Genomic DNA, 19,148 nt, shown 5'->3' with positions numbered 1-19,148 from the left:
TGTCCGTTCAAGAAGGTGACGTATCAACTCAGCATAGGGTTCAACTTGCTATAGCCGACAGCTTGAAATTATCTGTTCAAGCCTACTTATTTGTAAGTATTTATGCATCTGACACAAATTCAGAAGTGTGAAACAGAACTTTTGACGATTGTAACGGTATACAACTCAACACCTATATCTTCCGTGATGTTCTTCGTTGTTGATGCCTTTTAGGCTGTCTACTCTGATTTGAATACAGAGGCTCTTCACGGTTTTTTTTTCTTTTTAAAAAATTCTAAAGTTGACAGACCCATGTGAGAATAGCAGGGAATCTCTTTGCTGAATAAAAAAACTAGTTTTCATCGTTGTTCTCTGATTTAATTTTTTTGAATAAAATAATAATTCTAAGAAATAAAAAAAAAAACAGAAATAATTTATAATAACTCCTTCAACACCTATATGTGGAACTTAATCAACTAGTTACCCTAATTTCCAATCAGCCATCTAACTCTATTATTACAATTAATATAAAAATTGACATTTTCAATTGCTTTATGCGATATACAAATATTAATGATCTATTGTCATTGAAGATATTGGTACCATTATCCTCATTTTACAATTTATAATCAAATATTATTTTAATATAAAGTAATTCTTTTAGAGTAGCTTATGAGTAAATTAACCTTTTGATATTGAAATTTTTAATTTTCAATTATTGGTGGCATTGTATCAACGGTTAATTTGAGAAAAATTTATAATCGCAATTTCAAGTTTACAAAGGCACCGGCCATCATAGTTGACTGATGGCTAGATTTTCTCTTAAAATTGACTACGTTGACTGACTTTTTAAATCGATATGTATTTTTTTTTTTGCTATAAATAGAAGTTACTCCGCGTCCCAGTCCATTCCAACAACATTTTACTCTTTCCAGATATCTATGGCTTCATCGGCAGCTTGGCTCTTCTTCCTCTGTTCTCTTCTCCTTTTCTCGCTTTCATCTTTCTCCAGTGCGGCCACTTCGCGACCTCATGCCCTCCTCCTCCCGGTCACCAAAGACGCCGCCACCCTCGAATACCTGACTCGCGTCCGCCAGCGTACCCCCTCTGTCGACGTCACCCTCGTCGTCGACCTCGGTGGCCGCTTTCTCTGGGTAGACTGCGACTCCGGATTTGTCTCCTCCACTCGCCGTCACATCCCCTGCGACTCCCCTCAGTGCGCCATATCCAACTCCGGCATGTGCGGCGACAACGTCTGCGGCCTCCTCCCCGGTAACCCTTTCATCGAGACTAGCACCGGCGGATCCCTCGAATCCGACGTCCTCTCCGTTCTTTCCACCGACGGGTATACCTCCGGCCCCCTCGTCACCGCCTCCAGCTTCCTCTTCACCTGCGCTCCCACATTCCTGCTTAGGGGACTTGCGAAGGGCGCTAAGGGCATGGCCGGCCTCGGCCGGAACAAGGTCGGCGTGCCTTCTCTGCTCTCCTCTGCCTTCCACCTCCCCCGGAAGTTCGCTATCTGCCTCCCTTCGTACGCTGGGACGGGCGCCATCTTCTTCGGAGATGGACCCTACAAATTCTTAGGCACCTACAACCCCGATGTAGCGCAGTATCTAGCCTACACGCCGCTCTTCGTCAATCCGGTGAGCACCGCCGGCGCCTCCTTCGGAAATGAGAAGTCGGCTGAGTACTTCATTGGCGTCAGGGCGATCCGCGTCGGCGAGAAGGCCGTGCCGGTGGACGCGAAGCTGCTCGCCATCGGCAAGGACGGTGTGGGCGGGACAAAGATCAGCACGGTGACGCCCTACACGACCCTGCATACGTCGATCTACAAGGCGGTGGTGGGAGCCTTCGCGTCGGCGCTGGCGGGGGTTCCGCAGGTGCCGCCGTTGGCGCCGTTCGGGCTCTGCTTCGAGGCAGCGAAGCTGGGGAGCACTAGGGTGGGCCCGGCGGTTCCCGCGGTGAACCTGGTACTGCAGGGCGAGGGAGTGAACTGGACGATGTGGGGGGCGAACACGATGGTGGCGGCGGGCGCCGGCGGGAAGGCGCTGTGCCTGGGATTCGTGGACGGCGGAACGAAGCCAACGACGTCGATCGTCATTGGGGGGTATCAATTAGAGGACAACCTGCTGCAATTCGATCTGCGGAGATCGAGGTTGGGTTTCAGCTCCTCGCTCTTGTTCTATCAGACCACTTGCTCCAACTTCAACTTCACCTCCACCTCCAGGCTGCTCTGAGTCTCTGACTTCCACAAATTGGCACTTAATATTCTCCGTAAAATAAATGAGGTTAATTAGGAGTGCTTTCGATCGTAACTAAGGTTGGTAGTGTCGGAGATTTGAAGTTATATGTAGTGAATGGTTTTGTGTTGATGTTTATTTGAAGGCTTTGAGATGAATCACGAATTCAAATCAATGTCAAGCTTAATTTTAGTCGCAAACAAGCAAAACTACATTTCTCAAAAAGTCAAGTTGCTTCGTTCTTTTAAAAAAACAACAAGTTTGTTTGGAAAAAAATGACAGGTCAATTCTTCTTCAAGACATGTCCAATCAGTCTCTTACAAAGAAGTGCTTGGCAAGCTCATGAAGAATTCAAAACAATTGTGGCCATGGCACAGCGTTCACTAGATTGTCTAACATCTGGTACTAAAATGGCATGTTGATAATGATGGTCAGTGTATAAAATACTAATGGAAATCAAGAAGGGTTCCAGGAAGCATATTCACCTGGCCAAGAATCTCATTTGTAAGTGTCCAATCCAGCAAAAGTTTGGAGTTTTTTCTATGGAAGATGGCACTCAATGCTTTACTGTCAAACGCTGAGAGGAGGCAACTTTTAAGACATGGGCAGGATGAAAGGAATACTCATAAATGACAGAAACAAGAAGGCAAAGGAAGTGTGCAGGAAGCTGCTACCGAGTGGATTGCCAAGATTCTTGTAGAAATCAGACTAAGAGGAGTGGCTATTGGAGAAACAGAGTATATGATTAAAAAGGTACATGAGATGCAGAGCAATCCCAGCTGTGTTTCAGGACTGGGTGGGAAATAGCTACAAAAATTTGCAGTAGATATCATCAAATGGGCATGACATAGCACAGTACGTGCAACAGAAGGATTGGCAAGATAAGGAGACAAATGAGCAGTCTGACAAGTGAGAATCTCGCATTTTTCTAGAAAAATGTACGCAACGAAGCTATTAATTTTGAATCAAATAAATGAGATTTTACTCATTAAATTTAAGCCACTAACCCAGATTTCAAATTGAAGTTTGGACGAAAACATAATAATGTTAATGCATTGCTGAATCTTGAACTGGATTTACAGTAAACTAACTTGCCTTAGGAAAGGCATTCATGTTGTACGCTGAACATTGCCTCAAGATCAGAGTCTGAATTTACAATAAACTAAATTGCCTTAGGAAAGCCATTCATGTTGTACGCTGAGCATTCCTACATACTTGGATTCTGTGACTGAAAAAATTGGCCTTTTGGGATGGAAGGGCGAAACATTATTAAAAAAAGACTATTTAAGCTGGAAATGTGTTTAATTCATTTGTTAGCCTCAATAAATTCCCGGTATTCCTTCTTCATTTTCACACCTGAGATAGTCCTGCAGGTACAGCCACCAAGAGAATTAGCAACACTTAATAAAGTAGCAGAATGATACAGAATTACCTGCACTAGTTTCAAAATCAGGCAAACACGTGAAGCTATTTTTCTCTTCTACATGTTCTTGATGGTAACTAATTAGCAAACAACCATATATATTTGAGGTACAACTAAACAATTACCAAAAATGATCAGTATCTGTCATCAGTTTAGAGCGTTACCTTAATCTTACATTTATTATGTTCATTGCTTTGACGAGGACACTGAAGGGGAAAGAAAATGCTGGTTCTTAAAATAAATTATAACAGATCAAGTTTAAAGCATGGGATGCTTAGAAATTTAAAGGCAGATTTCCAAAAGCACAATTTGCCCACACTAGGCACCTCTCTTCATAACCCAAAATACCCTTTGTCCGGTTGACTGAACCTCTTTTTTAAAAAAAAAATTACTCATTTTCAGGAAAAGCAAATGTACCAGTGGATTTGTGAGAATGAGAGATAGACCCCAAACTTTTTTCTAGTTGAAATGGATAATCAAAATTATATTATTTTGGCTAGAAAACTACTAGAGACTTCATAGGAGTCTCAGAGAGTTCAGATGCTTTTTAGTGGGACATGACAAAAACTCCTCGATGGCCCATTCGAAGTCAAATACATCTGAAAAGCAAGAAAGCATGTGATGAAAATTAGTTTTTTCCAAAATGTTTTTTTTTTCCTCCAGCCATCAAGGTGAAGAACCATTTTCAACCAAAACCCACATGAACCTTCAACCTAAGACCACCCTTGAGAAGCCTCTTGTATGTTTTCATCCAAAATGACAAGTTTTGAACCATCAAAGAGTTTTTGTCAATATTCCTTGATGGATTATTGCAACTCCAAAAAAAAAACATGAATGCTGGATCTGAAGCTTCTACAAAACCTCTAATATGCTTTTTTAGTCAAAATGTCATGTCTAAGACAATCAACAAGTTTTCCATCAGAACTCCTAAATAACCCCTTTCAACTTTTAAAACGAGTGGATTATTTAAGGAGCATGCTTGGGCTGTCAAAACAATAAAAAAGAAAAAGAAGATTTAATTCACCAAACCCAGGATATTTGGGGTACCTAGAAAGAAGGTGCAGCAGGTGTGTTGTTTTAAACAAGGCGGCAAAAATGTTTGAAAGGAAACGAGTATAAAACTTCACGACAGTGCTTTGTAACATGAAATTGCAATGGTTCCAAATCTCTTGCATTATTTTAAAAGGTTCAAGAAACACTCAACTGAATCAATAACCCCCCATATAAAAACCTCAACCCTACATACATGCTAACATTAAAACTATGCTAGAAAGATATGTGAACACAATCCTATTCGTAATCCCTTGTTATTATAAGCAGAGACAATTCTAAACTTTGCTAATGCTGCCAAGAAAAGTGAATGTCTATGAAGATCCATATAATGTATACAGGACAAAAAGATACAACCTTCCAAGAATTTTTTGGCCTATTTTTATAACCAAGCAGCAGCAACAGACAAAAAGCTCATCAAGAAGCATACATACAAGAATAATAAGCAAGTTTAAGAAAGTCCAAGCATTAGATTTCAACATAAGCAGACAAATAAAGATTAGAACAATCTAACCTGATCATTTCCTTGTTTTTGAAAAATTGAACACAAGGTGTTCCCATAATTCCAGCTGCTTCTGCAATTTCAGGGTCTTCCTCAATGTCAATTTCAACCAAGTGCACATCCAGATCAAATTCATCAATCACCTGCCATAGGACACAGATCCATCTTATACTAACAGAACTAAGAATCATATTCATGTTGAGGCTTCTTAGAATTGACACAAAGAAAAAACACAGAGTACAGGCCAATATGACAAAGATCTAATAGTGATTGTGCCACTTTCCGTGCTTCATTATGATTACACATTGACCCTTATTAAGCTTAAAGTCAACCAGCCAAGTTGAATGAGTTGACAAAGAGGGCAAAAAAAAAGATATTTCCTAGCTCGTAAATCTGAAACATAAAAAAATACCTACACACATTCTCTTGATTTGTATGCAAAAACCTATTTAAAAATTACAATCTTAGAAAAGCATACAAAGAAGGAAACAGAAAATTTAGTTTCTCTGAAAAGAAATTGTATATGCTAGTTGTGTGGAATTTCTTCTGACTTCTAACCTGACTACAAATCATCATAAATTACATATGCTATGCAATAAAACATTACTATATTGTTAGCAGCAACTATTAAGAGTGAGAAATCATCTCATTAACTGATATAGAATGCAGGGTTTAGTTTGGTTCTGTTGCTAAAAGCAAGGTTATAGATTTTCAAATTTAAATTTCATATATCTTCCTTTCTTTTGGTAAAAAATGGCTAAGGAGCAATGCTTATATACACAATGATCACGTTCTATCAGGAAGGAGTCTTCCTGCCGCTGTTGGAGAATATAGTAAAGATGACAAGAAATATGACAATAGTGGGCATCTGAGATTAAATACTTATGCACAGTAGTATCTTTATTTTAACTAAATTATTTGAAATTGTACCTTGCTTAAAATAGGTTTCAGTGTACGACATGGACCACATGTTGGTGCAGTATATAGAACACACAACAATCTAGGACTTTCATGGTATAACTTCCGTAGCGCATACTGCAAAAACCATTACCAAGTTAAACAACAGAGCTAGTTCTTAAGTTGCTGGCATGCTATAGAACCTCTGTTACCTGTCCTTTATGCTTTGTCCTTGTAATATCAAAGCCCATTTCTACATCCTTGTCTGTAAGTTCCTTCTTGACCTCTTCAGGTACAGGCTAAAAATTGAGAAAGGAAAATTATAGCAGATACAAATATCGTGCACAGTTTTAGCCATAATGAAAAAAATGATGTGGCTGAATTGAGATTTGTTTTAATCTTTCCATATCAACACATTGGTAATATATCACCAAAAACAAACAACATTTAGCAAAGCAACTCGTATGACAACTTAACTCAACAAAGGGAAAAAAAGATGAAGTATGTAACCGAAATATTTAGAATTTCTTTATAATTAAAACTGTTATCTGTTCGTATTTAATGTGTTTACCTGATGAAACTCAACAAGTAGACCGTTGGAGACTAGATATCTTTCAACAGATAAAGCAGCAATACATCCAGAACCAGCAGCAGTTATGGCTTGCCTCCATTCATGATCCTAACATCACAAAAAAGGTGAGAAACCTACACAACTGATTGCTTCGTCATCAAAAACTATTTTTTTTACTTGATCATATTTTTTTCAAATTATATTATTGACTAGGAACATAAGCTCCTTTATCACATGCAAGAGTAGTCCTTATATGTTGTTAGCTTTGGATTTGTTTGAGTAGGAGATAACAGATGAGCATTAAGTTGGTTGAGGGGTTTGATTCTTGGAACAATATTCCAATAAATCAAGGATAGACAGCCATTTTAATGGATTATTTCCACTCTTCCATTTGCACCAACTTATGCAGGCAACCAGTCACTTAGCAATCAATAGGAATAATAGTATGAAACACTAGATAGTGAGCATATTAACACAGTTAATTTGACACCAAACTAAACACAACTTTGAGGCATCTCAGTGTGCCTGGAAGATGAATTTGGAAATAATAGCAAGGAGTGGTATCAAGTTGTTCAAATAGTGCAAACAAGGATAAAACTTGAAAGCTAAATGATAACTTGATAAAACAAAAGGGTTGGTTCAGTCTTCAACATTGTGTATGTTGCTCTACTCTTTCACTAGATATACGGATGTTTGTATTTAGAGATGTATTTACACTGTTCAAATTTTGCTTCCTGCCTGGAGCTTGGAACTTCTACAGACAAACATTCAAGCATTCAACTACAAGGAGACATGCAGAAAACCAATGTAGTCAAAAGATTAGGGAGCAAGATTGTATTGAACAAAAGTAATGTAGATAGTTGTTGCATGTTATCACAGCAATAAAATTTGAGAAAATTCCTGCCTCCCTTTGTGTCTGCTATAGCCCATACGCCCAGAATTTTTTTTAAGAAAAAACATGGAAACTGCATTTTGCACAACTTATGCAACTTAGGGACTAAACCCTGGCTTTAGTGGCAAGCCACTCCTACCACAAAGGTGGCAGTGCATATGTTCACCACAACCTAACGCATTTTAACTAGTAAAACAAACATATTAGTTTTGTGTGATTGCTAACATCCAAAATATAACTCAAATTTATCTGTCTTGAGTGTGTCTATGGCTAACTCATTTTTCCTATCTTAATGTGTAAAACAGCAATAAGAATTGCCCAGCAGCCACAGCATGGTGTGTTAAACATAACCAAAATTCAATCTCAATCTAGTATTTTCATTTTCTGGACTTGCTTTGGATAAAAAGTTATTGGAATCTGAACATGACAAGAAGTCAATTGTTCTAGGACAATGCGAGGCAATTTTAAAGAATCACCTGTACATCACCAGCAGCAAAGACACCTTGAACTGAAGTTTTTGCAGTGCCTTCCTTGACTATGATATATCCAGAATGGTCAAGTTCAATTTGACCTTCTAACAACTGGCTGTTTGGAGTATGACCTATACCATAGAATAGTCCTTTAACCTCAAGTACTGATTCTTCGCCTGTATCAACTCTTTTTGTTAGAACTCCAGACATCTGGCCTTTGCTATTGCTAACGACATCCACAGCTTGAGTATTGTAGTGCAGCGTGATATTTGGATTGTTGAGTACTCTGTGAAACATTCGCCATAAGCAACCTGTTAAACAAACGTTCAGGGAGTTGAATATTTACCATTATCAATGCTCAACCAACAGGCATGTGTAGAAGAGCCATCGAATAGGCTTAACTGAATTCATTGACATATGAGCATTGATCGACTAGTCAGCATAACTAGAATGCCATTTGACAGGTTATAAGATGCAGGGTAAGACAATAATTAACAATGAGTGTTTCAAACCTAGAAATTACAAGTAAATCTAACAATATAACTCTCAGTAATTATTGTTAACTAAAATCAGTAGAGGTATTTTTTTAATGTAGGCAATAATATTCTGACATAAGGAAGTCATAGGTAAAACAGAACAGGTTGGGGTTCTCATATCAAAGCGGACCACATTTGATCCAAGGTGAAATGACATTTTTTTATGACCTCATATTTCACAACCACATCCTTGTTTCTGGAAGACAGCCGCTGATCTTCCTTACCATACACTAGTGAAATAGGGAGGCACAACAATGGTGGTGGTCATATAAAAGCAACTAAACAGCCTTTCCTTCAAGCATAGTCTAATCTTTCACAGATGTGTTTGAAGCATATTACTTGAGTTTCCAATTTATCCTCTGTTTCCCTTGCTATTACTATTAGAATTATGCATGTACCACAAAATAAAAAGTGCCTGCGTCAAAGTTAAAAATCTTGGCTGATCATTTATTGATCAGTACAATAATGATGCTGGTCAGCACAGGAGACTGGTTTAGCGTGGGGTGTTTTTCAGCCACCAGCCAGCAATCCTTGTTTCCTTGCTCAATCACTTTGTATTGACCAATCTGTATTACCAACCCCATCCCTGTGGTTCACTACACACCATAGAACCAATCTGGATAACCCCATCCCTGTGGTTCACTACAGATCATAGAACCAATCTGGACTACCTTGAATTAATCCCATCCCCGTGGTTCACTACACATCATAGAGCCAATCGCTACAAATTATTTCCATCCAAACAATCATCTTTCTTCAAATAAAACAGAGGTCATATCCTTCAGATAACATTATTCTCAAGTAAAATACGCCAGCATTCACACATTTGAGTTGTAAGTTCATTTCTGCACAATTCTGTGATTGCTTTCTTACATTGTTTGACGACTACAAACAAATTTCTGGATGTTCAAAAAAAAAAGCTACTATCGATAACTTCAAAATTATCCATGGTGAGGTACTAGGCTTACTATGGATGGATAAAAATTTTATTCCTGAATGAAGTCACACAAATCTAAAATGCAATCACACTACTCAAGCCAAGTGGCTCATTGTGGAAGTGTGTAAAAATAGGAAAAGAGACTACTCAATCCGGCCTAGTTAATTAAAGTCCCTTGAGTCTACAAGTATAAAATTCGTTAATTTCAAATTATTAGCATACAGAATTTCAATTTTTTTAAGATAATAAGTTACAGAAATTTGACAAATAAAAATTGGATAATGATGAACACTGAAGCTCATTAAACTGGACATCCATTATTGCAAAGAATATACAATATTAGAAAGTTTCAAGACAAAATGTTAGGTAAATTAAATTTGTGTTACTTGCTAAGCTCGTGACCAGAAACAGAAATCTGTGTTCAAGAGACAAGTCCAAGGACTACAGCTAAAGACTTTGAACTTTGGAGAACAAAATAGTTAAACAAACTTAAACAAACCTGTCCTGCATTGCTTTAGATGCCCGCAGTTCGTTTTTTCTAACAAGCAAGTGTACATGGCCAGCATATTTGGTCAAGTATATTGCCTCCTCAGTAGCTGTGTCACCACCTCCAACGACCGCCAAATCTTGCCCCTTAAACAACGGAGATGCTCCATCACATATTGCACAAGCACTGATCCCTCGACTCCAAAATTCGTCTTCACGAGGCAACCACAGTCTCTTAGCATTGGCTCCTGTTGCTATGATAAGGCTGTGGCATTTTACCTGTATATGATAACCAAGAGAACGGAATTAACTCACAACCTTATAGGAAAAAGAAATACAACAGCGATGTTGCAACATTAGCATCCTATCTATGCAAGGGAACCATAGAATAAAAAAATTAACATCAGGATACCATAATGTGCACCAGAAAAAATTGCAAGGTTGCCTTCAAATAAACTAGCTTACAAAAACCCACTACTGCCACAAATGCTTTAACAGTAAACTTGTGTCGTGAATGAAGTTATAACTTAATTGCTCAGTAACCTTCTTATCACTCATTTATCTTACAGAATCTATGCACAAACACGATGACTGATGGACAATGAAAAAAGTGGTTTCACAATCTCGCGGATCACATTCCACTACTGTCTTTAGGGCTTGACTCTGCTACTTCTACAACTCATCATTTGCCATTTTGCTATTCGTTAAAGCGTTTACTGAAATTACAAGCAGATTTAATAAATGAGAAAATACACAAATTAAGAGTTCCAGACTTCCATATTTCTTATGCAAGGATATAGGATCATTGGTGAAACAGTTGCAAACTAGCCACCATAACATTACTTTTCTAGTTGAACTAATGAAGGCAACATGCATATAAATCCTGCCAGAACAAATCAAGCAGACAAAATGATCGTCACCTCATGTTCGCTACTGCGGACAGTGAAAGGACTACTCTTTACATCAAGAAATTCGACATCTTCTTGAAAAAGTTCAGCACCCCATCGTTCAGCTTGCCGGCGCATTCTACGTCAGTATAAAATACATAATCAAGTAAGGATATAATATTCAAATGGCCATAGTCATAGAACTTGTTAACTATTGGGAATAAAAAAAGGAACCAATGGATGGAAAGGAAAGGTCACAAACATAAATTAATAATGATTAGTGTAAAATCAGGAAGCTTTGAGTATGTAGCATGATGCTCATACCTATCCATTAGATCAGGACCAGTTATTCCATCAGGAAACCCTGGAAAGTTTTCAACTTCTGTAGTAGTCATTAGCTGCCCTCCTGGAACACCACCTACTTGATATCCTTCAAAAACAACTGGCTTTAAATTTGCACGAGCAGCATAGATAGCTGCTGTATATCCAGCTGGACCAGAGCCAATAATCACCAGATTCTCAACTCTAGCAGAAGAATCTGCAACGAACATCTTCAACTCTTAAAGAAATATGCTGATAGTTTCTAACAGCTCATTGAGAGTATCTATACAGTACCTCATTGAATTAGGTTAAAATAAATATATATATAAAAACAAGATAATGTATTAACCATGTTATTCTAATCTCCAACAGATCATGCGAGAATAAAAGAAAAGATGGGAAGCAGACTGGCATTTTCCTAAAATGAATCAACCATAAATTAACACTGTTATTATTGTTGCTAAAGTAGATTGGTATAAACTTGTACGAAGCAACAACTGTTAGTGAAATAAAGAAATCCAAATTAAAACCAGAAATAAAGTCGAGCATTTGTGTCAGCAGACATCAGTTATGGTTCCCACGATGACAACTTATTGCAAATATTCGTGTTTGTCAACTATCCATCTTTTGGCAATATGATCTAACAATCATGCCTTTAAAACATGAGAATATAAGAACAGTCAATAGTCTTTTTTTCTAGGAGAATTTCTTCAGATACTATCACTAACTTTGCTTTAAAGTAATTGCTTTTTCTCATTTATGAGCAAACTACAAAGACGAGCGATTGACTGATGCTGATGACACTCCAGCATATCCAAACAAATGAATTAAAGAGAACTAGATCCGATTAAAATGAAACAAGAGAGTAACCGGAGATCCTTCTAAAAGGAAATTTAGAAGCGTCCTCTATGACCGGGTAACACGAAACCAATTGTTAGTCCGGTGTAGCACCGAACGATTCTCCAGAGGTTTCGAAAGCAGAAGCGAGACAACACCCGCCTTATACCTTCAGCAGAGGTGACATCGCCGGCTGGGGAGGCCGTCAGGGCAGCAGCGAAGGGAGTGCCGGCGCGGCGACCGACTGAGGAGTTCAGACCCGAGTGACGGGAGGAGCATCGAGGCAGCGCAGCGGACACCCGAAAGAGGAGGGGCTGCCGGGCGTAGAGAGAAGCGGTGGAGGGCGACGCCACGGAGACGAAGGCCGGCGACATTCCCACGCGAAAGACGTCCATCCGCGCGGAGGAGAGGGAGCGGAGGGAGGAGAGCGGGGAAGAAGCGAAGATCTTGGAGGAAGCAACTTGGCCAGTTTAGGGTTCCAATGGTGGAGAGCACCTCGGCGTCATCCGTTATCCGATCGCCCAACCCAACAACACCGTCCTCACGCCTCTCCGCTTGGGTTGCTTGTCGTTTTTATTTCCTTGTTTTTTTTTTTTGTCTCGATGCGTTTCATTTGGTTTCATCTCGCTTATGGACATAAATTAAAGTGGTGTTTGATTTTCTCCTAAGATGATAATGGGTATCATAATATTGTGGAATGAGAATGAGTATGAGTTTGGGTATCATTTTTAAAAATAATATTTGGTTAGTTGAATATTTTCAATCGGAATGAACCTAAATTTCTTTTTTTACCCTTAGAGGAAAATAAGAGAAAAAATTAGATGGAATAGAAAGTTGAATGTGAGAGAAACATATGATGAGAGAAAAGTGTGATGAGAGAGACAGTGTGATTGGAAAAAAATGAAGAGAGGGAAAATGTGATGAGAGAAAATGACATGAGAAGAGAAGAGAAGAAGTATGATGAGAGAGAAAGTGTGTTGAGAGAGAAAGAGTAATGAAAAAAAATAGAGAGAAAGTGTGATGAGAGATTAAGGAGAGAAAGTATGATAAGAAAATGTGATGAGAGAGAAAGTATGATGGGAAAAAATAAAGAAAGAGAAAGTGTAATGAGAGAAAATGAGGAGAGAGAGTTGAATGGAAAAGAATGAAGAGAGAGAAAGTGTTATTAGAGAAAATATGGTAAGAGAGATTGAGGAGAAAGAAAGTATGATGACAGATAAAGTATGATAAAAAAATGAGGAGAGAATGAAGAGAGAGAAAATAATGAGATAGAGAGAGTGTGTGATGAGAGAGAATACAGAGAGAAAATGATAGAGAATGTGTGATGAGAGAGAATGAAGAGAGAGAGTATGATGAAAGAGAATGAAGAGAGAGAAAGCGTGATGAGATAAAATATGGAGAGAGAGTATGATAAGAGAAATTGAGGAGAGAGAAAACATGATGAGAGAGAAAGTATAATAAAAAATGAGGAGAGAATGAGGAAAGAAAAAATAATGAGAGGGAGTAAGTGATGAGAGAGAATACAGAGAGAAAATGATAGAGAATGTGTGATGAGAGATAATGAGAAAAGAGAAAGTATGTTGAGATAGACAATATGATTTTAAAATAAGGAGAGAGAAAGTATGATGAGAGAGACAAGGAGAGAGAGTAAAATGAAATAAAAATGAACAAATATACTAAGGGTATTTTCGTTCAAAACTTAATTCTTATTCTCATTCCATGAAAACCCAAGGGAGGAGGTGGGTATCATCCATACCTAAGTTTTTAGGTTTCATTCCAAAATCTTGATTCCATTTCCATCAATCAAACATAAGATTTAGGAATGAATCCATTTCCTCATTCCCAAATCTCTAAACCAAATGACACCTAAGCTATCGAGTGACGTTCTGTTGAAGAGATTTTATTAATCCCTGCTCGTTGTGACAAGTTGGGGCTAAATTTTCTTTAAAAAAAAATTGACATCAGTTATCCAATTTAATGGAGCATCATCACAGCATTTTTAAATCAACTATATCAAATTTAATAATCTAAATGTGATATTATTGATGGAGAGTATTAGACCATTGAATTTGTGTTTTAATTATGGTAAAAAGTTTAAAGTTAAATTTATTTATTGTCTAATAAGTGTTATTGAGATTATAGGAAAGTCTTAGTGGATTCTAGACAGGTAAAAAATGCTAGGGAGAGGTAATCCTAGGTCCTAGAGATGATAACCCTATATTATAAAAAGTCCTAGTTACGGTTAGGCAATGAAGTCTTGGCGGGTCGAACACTTTGGACGAAATTCTAGAGTCGGGGACCCTATGTGAAAATTTTGGTGGTCACAGATTAGGTAAAAGTCTGGACGGATCATGAAACGGACGTTCAGCATGGAGTCCTGAAGTCTCGGACGCTAAACAAAAGTCCAGTGGGTCTAAATGACCGGTCTGATAAAAGGTAATTTTTCTTGAGAGAAATAGGTGAGGACATGTTCCCCGTTGAGAGAACAGTAGGCATCGGTTCGACCTAGGATTTCTGCAAAATCTGAAAGTCTGAACTGGACAGTCTGAAGGTTATCGAATAATTTATTATTCATATTGTATTATGCTAACTGTGTTCTGCAGGATATACTTTGTATTTGGACTAATATGTCTTGTAGGGAGTGAGATGCACAAAGAAATGCTCGAAAGAACAGTGTCTGAGGCGCCTCCAGGGATGTTGGAGGCACCTCGGCTGCTTTGGCTGAAGGCTCGCGCGGAAGAAATGCGAAGGCGCCTTCGAAGCGCCTAAAGGCACCTTGGATACCGGATGGAAGGCACCTTCCATGCGCTTGAAGGCGCCTTCGAAGAGATAAAATTCATAGAAAATAGATGTTATCGACGACCGAAACTGTGGGGATAAGATCCGAGCTGGATGCTCCTTCAAGGGGGTTGAAGGTGCCTTCAGCAGTCAATAAATGTCCTCTTTGAGCAGATGGTAGGATATAACTCATCCTCGTAATCTTTCTTCTGTGCACTGCTCCAAAGACGATCCAACGAAGTCGTAACGCTACTCCGACAATCGGAAGCTCTTAATTCAACACTGCTATTGTCAATATAACTTTTAGTTGTACTACTTTAATTATAAATCTATTGTACTTAGTTTTGTAATATTTCAGATTGATAGTGAATTGTCCAAAGTAAACACTCAACGAGTGTGGGCCTTGGAGTAGGTGTCGTCACAGGTTCCAAACCAAGTAACCAAAAGTATTAGCGCTTGCTTTATCTGTTTACTTATTTCCGCTATGTTTTATTCTGTTTGTTTTTTGAAAAAGTGTAAAAAAAGTCATGAGTGTTATTCACTCCCCCCCCCCCCCCTCCCCTCTCCCCTCCAGCACACATCGATTCTACAAATATCACTCATCCCAAACGCCTCAATATCACCGATCTCATGGCAAAGATACAATCAACTAAATCACGAGGAGCATTTTGCCCTAGCGCAATGTCATTTTGCATGAGGAGGTCATGTACTCAAGGCATTTTGCATCCTTTAAAAATTGACCCCAAAATATATTGGAACAAACACTCATACAGTATCAACTATGCCAACTCGTAGGGGCAATTTGGGACTCATCTAGCTTTTGTTTATGGTAGGACGATTCAATGGTTTACTCGTCCATTGACTAATTTCTTACCGCAATCAAAAATTAAACTATATCCATTTTTTTATGATAGTAAATGAATCAAATGTTCGTGAATAAGTTTGATATTCGACTTAGTAAGAGTTTGTTTATATTCGTTCAATACACACAATATCAATTAAATAAATAAGTTTAAATAGTTCGTTAAACTAAATAAACAAGCTTGGATACATATATATTTATATCGTTAATATTCATAAATAACATTATGAATATTATTCATGGACTATGTTCATTAATAAAACTTTTATTAATATACTCGATACATAATTTTTTTTAAATGAATAAATAAATTTAAATTATTAAGTTCAATAATCAATCAAATAATAAAAAAAAATTACATACAAATCAAACAAGCTTGATAAAATATAAACGAATCAAGTTTAAACGAATCTTGAACCAAGTTTAAGCTCGTAAAAAATAAATCAAACTAAGTTTAAAAAATCATTTTAATCGTTTGATTCATTTTAGGGTCAACTTAGCTTAGCTTAGCGCAGTTATCTTATCAAATAAGTTTGAATATCCTAATATTTAGTTTAACTTGGCTTATTTACCGTGTTATTTCTTAGTCCCATAAATTAATTAAATATAAAATAAATTTATATTTTTAATTAACAAATTAGTTTGTACTAAAAAATTGACTGAAAATAATAAAATGTTTTTAGAAAATCATTTTAAAGTCAACCTCACTAAGATTTATATATATCCTAAACCAGGCTCGGACCTGAGGTGAGGCCCAAGAGGTGCTTGCCTTAGGCCTAGCTTCAAGAGGGGCTCAAGTATTATTAGTGTGTCATGTAATTTAATATGTATATTTTAATTTTAATGAAACTTGCATCATCGATTCCTCTCCCTAATTTTTCGCCATCGCAACTTGAGAAGTGCCCCTCTATCGATCGCCTGATCCTCGCCCTAAATTTGGCGTTGTGAAGTGTTGCTATGTTGATCGCCTGATCCTCACCCTAATTTTGTCATCGCGAAGTGCTGTTGTGTCGATCCTCTCCTAATTTCGTCGCCGCGAAGTGTTAATCCTTGCCCTAATTTCGTTGTGAACTCTCCTCTTTAAGGGTGGTCGTTTCTAGTTTTTTACACGGTCGGCGATAGCAACTTGCCAGCCTCTTCGATTAATCTTCCATTTTGGTAAGTTTCTATTTGATCTGTGTAGTTTTTATTTCTAATCAACTTCGCTGTTTTTGACTTCTTGCTTGCGACATTAATTCTCTTGCTTTTGAATTGTTGTGTTTTATGCGGTTACAAAAGTAAGGAAAAAAGTGAGAGGGAGACGAAAGCAAAGCTGATTTTTCTTATTCTCTTCTGTTGCTCTGCTCCTACTCCTTAATTCCTATTAACTCCATCCAATTTGATTCAATTAGTTTGTAACATTAAATTAGTTAGCTTTTTGCATCTAGAAGTGAGCTGGAAAAAAGGATTGTGCACCTCCTTCGTAGGAAAAGCATGAGAGAACTAACAAACAAATTCACATCTAACAATTTAATTGAGTTTTGCATGACTGATCATTAATGCTCATTGCATTAAATACTAAATATACCAAAAATAAAGACAACTTGATAAATTTTCCAACAATAATTGGTCAAATTGTTTGTGCCCAAAAAAATTCCTTTAGATTGGTTTGGCCCTAAGTACAAGAATGTTGACTCATAAAATTTGATTGTGAACTCACTGAAGCAGGAGATATGCTAAGTTGACTTTTTTTATATGTAAGTAGTTGTTTTCTTCTTGTTCATCTATTTGAGCTTAGCTCTTTGACTCCAATATACCATTTTGATGTCATTTTATGCTCATTTATCATTGTAAAGGAGGACCTAATTGAATTAACCTCCCTGGCAAAAAACAATCAATGAACAAACAGGATCCCTTGTGCTACACTTGAATTATAGCAGCATAAAATTTTCATGACTAGTTATGAGTGCAACTAGAGTCTTGCTATTCATGGCTAGTTTCGAGAGATTATTTCACATGTGAATTTGATGATATTGTAAAATGGGAAAAAATTGATCAAAATTTAAGAGATTTTTTAGTGGAAAAGGGTCCAACTTGAATTGATGGCATCTTGTTTTCTAAAGATAAAGCTGGTAGATATTTTGATGCATTACATTATAAATGAATACTGCAAAATAGAGAAAAAAAAAAGGATAAAAAATGGTTAGTTTATTCATCTACCTTGGATAGAATATTTTAATTTTGTTGTAAGTTGTTCATAAATCACAACAATAAGAATACAATTAGTCAATTAGCTACTGAAGGCTACAAGGATTGGTATAATTTGACTCGATGTCTTACAATGCATGAAGGAAGTAAGGAACATATTAGTTGTATGACAACATGGAATGAATTGGAGAAAAGATTGGAAAAAACAAGACAGTTGATGAAAGCATTCAGATAAAAATTAATAAAGAAAAAGAGCATTGGAGATTAGTATTACAGAGGTTAATTACTGTTGCCTATAGACTTGTAAAAAATAATCTAGCATATCGAGGAAATTGTGAAAAGCTTCATGTTGAGAATAATGGTATTTTTTTGCAAATGATTGAAAAAATTGCTGAGTTCAATTGAATAATGCAAGAGCATAGACGACATATTCAAGCACATGAGACACATTATACATATCTTGGTCCAAAAATTTAAAATGAACTGATTCAGATGTTGGCAAATGAAGTAAAAACTGTAATTTTTAAAAAAATCAAAGAAGTAAAATATTATTTAGTTATACTAGATTGCACTTCAGACATAAGTCATGAGGAACAAATGTCTCTTGTAATACGTTGTGCGGGTAATTCAACAAATTCTGTTATGGTTGAAGAATACTAGGTAGCATTTTTGAAAGTGGACGACACTTCTGGATTTGGACTTTTTACTGAACTAAAAAATGTGTTGAACGATCTCAAGCTTAATATTGATGATATAAGAGAACAGGGGTATGACGATGGATCCAATATGAAAGGAAAGTATAATGGGGTGCAAAAAAAATTACTTGAAATAAATCATAGAGCCTTTTATACACCTTGTGGATGTCATAGTCTGAATTTGACATTATGTGATATGGCTAATTGTTGTTCTAAAGCTATGTCTATGTTTGGAGTGATACAACGTATTTATACATTGTTTCCTCTTACAAAGCGTTGGAAAGTTTGTAAAGATCACGTAGAAGATTTGATAATTAAGCCATTGTCACAGACTCATTGAGAAAGTCATGTTGAAAGCGTGAAAGCTATAAAAGAACAAATATCAAAAATTAGAGATGCTTTACTTGATTTGACACAAACAAATAAAGATCCAAAAATAAAGAGTGAAGTTGAATCATTAGCAACATATGAATTTGAAAATTTTCAATTCTTACTTGGCATGGTAATTTGGCACAAGTTGTTGCATGCGATTAATACTGTGAGTAAATTTCTTCAAGGTGAAAATATGGATATTGATATTGCAATTAAACAATTAAAA

General features: G+C 37.1%; 2 protein-coding genes across 2 annotated transcripts; one reads left to right on the top strand and one right to left on the bottom strand.

Moving 5' to 3' along the window:
• Window positions 1-893: 893 nt before the first annotated feature.
• On the top strand, window positions 894-2,442 carry LOC122010801 (probable aspartic proteinase GIP2). Its single transcript, XM_042567277.1, has one exon. It carries the CDS (start codon window positions 921-923, stop codon window positions 2,214-2,216), a length of 1,296 nt encoding a protein of 431 aa, XP_042423211.1. The 5' UTR covers window positions 894-920; the 3' UTR covers window positions 2,217-2,442.
• An 810-nt stretch (window positions 2,443-3,252) lies between these two features.
• LOC122037399 (thioredoxin reductase NTRC-like) lies at window positions 3,253-12,611 on the bottom strand. Its single transcript, XM_042596865.1, has 10 exons — window positions 12,198-12,611; window positions 11,195-11,408; window positions 10,904-11,009; window positions 9,997-10,262; window positions 8,031-8,310; window positions 6,663-6,770; window positions 6,304-6,390; window positions 6,125-6,229; window positions 5,207-5,337; window positions 3,253-3,586 (listed from the first exon to the last, which is right to left on the bottom strand). The coding sequence occupies exons 1-10, from the start codon at window positions 12,421-12,423 to the stop codon at window positions 3,526-3,528; spliced, it is 1,584 nt and encodes a 527-aa protein (XP_042452799.1). The 5' UTR covers window positions 12,424-12,611; the 3' UTR covers window positions 3,253-3,525.
• Between the last annotated feature and the right edge of the window lie 6,537 nt (window positions 12,612-19,148).

Source organism: Zingiber officinale, chromosome 1A (assembly GCF_018446385.1).
Source record: "Zingiber officinale cultivar Zhangliang chromosome 1A, Zo_v1.1, whole genome shotgun sequence".
Lineage (NCBI taxonomy): Eukaryota > Viridiplantae > Streptophyta > Magnoliopsida > Zingiberales > Zingiberaceae > Zingiber > Zingiber officinale.
This window is presented reverse-complemented; position numbering and strand designations above follow the sequence as displayed.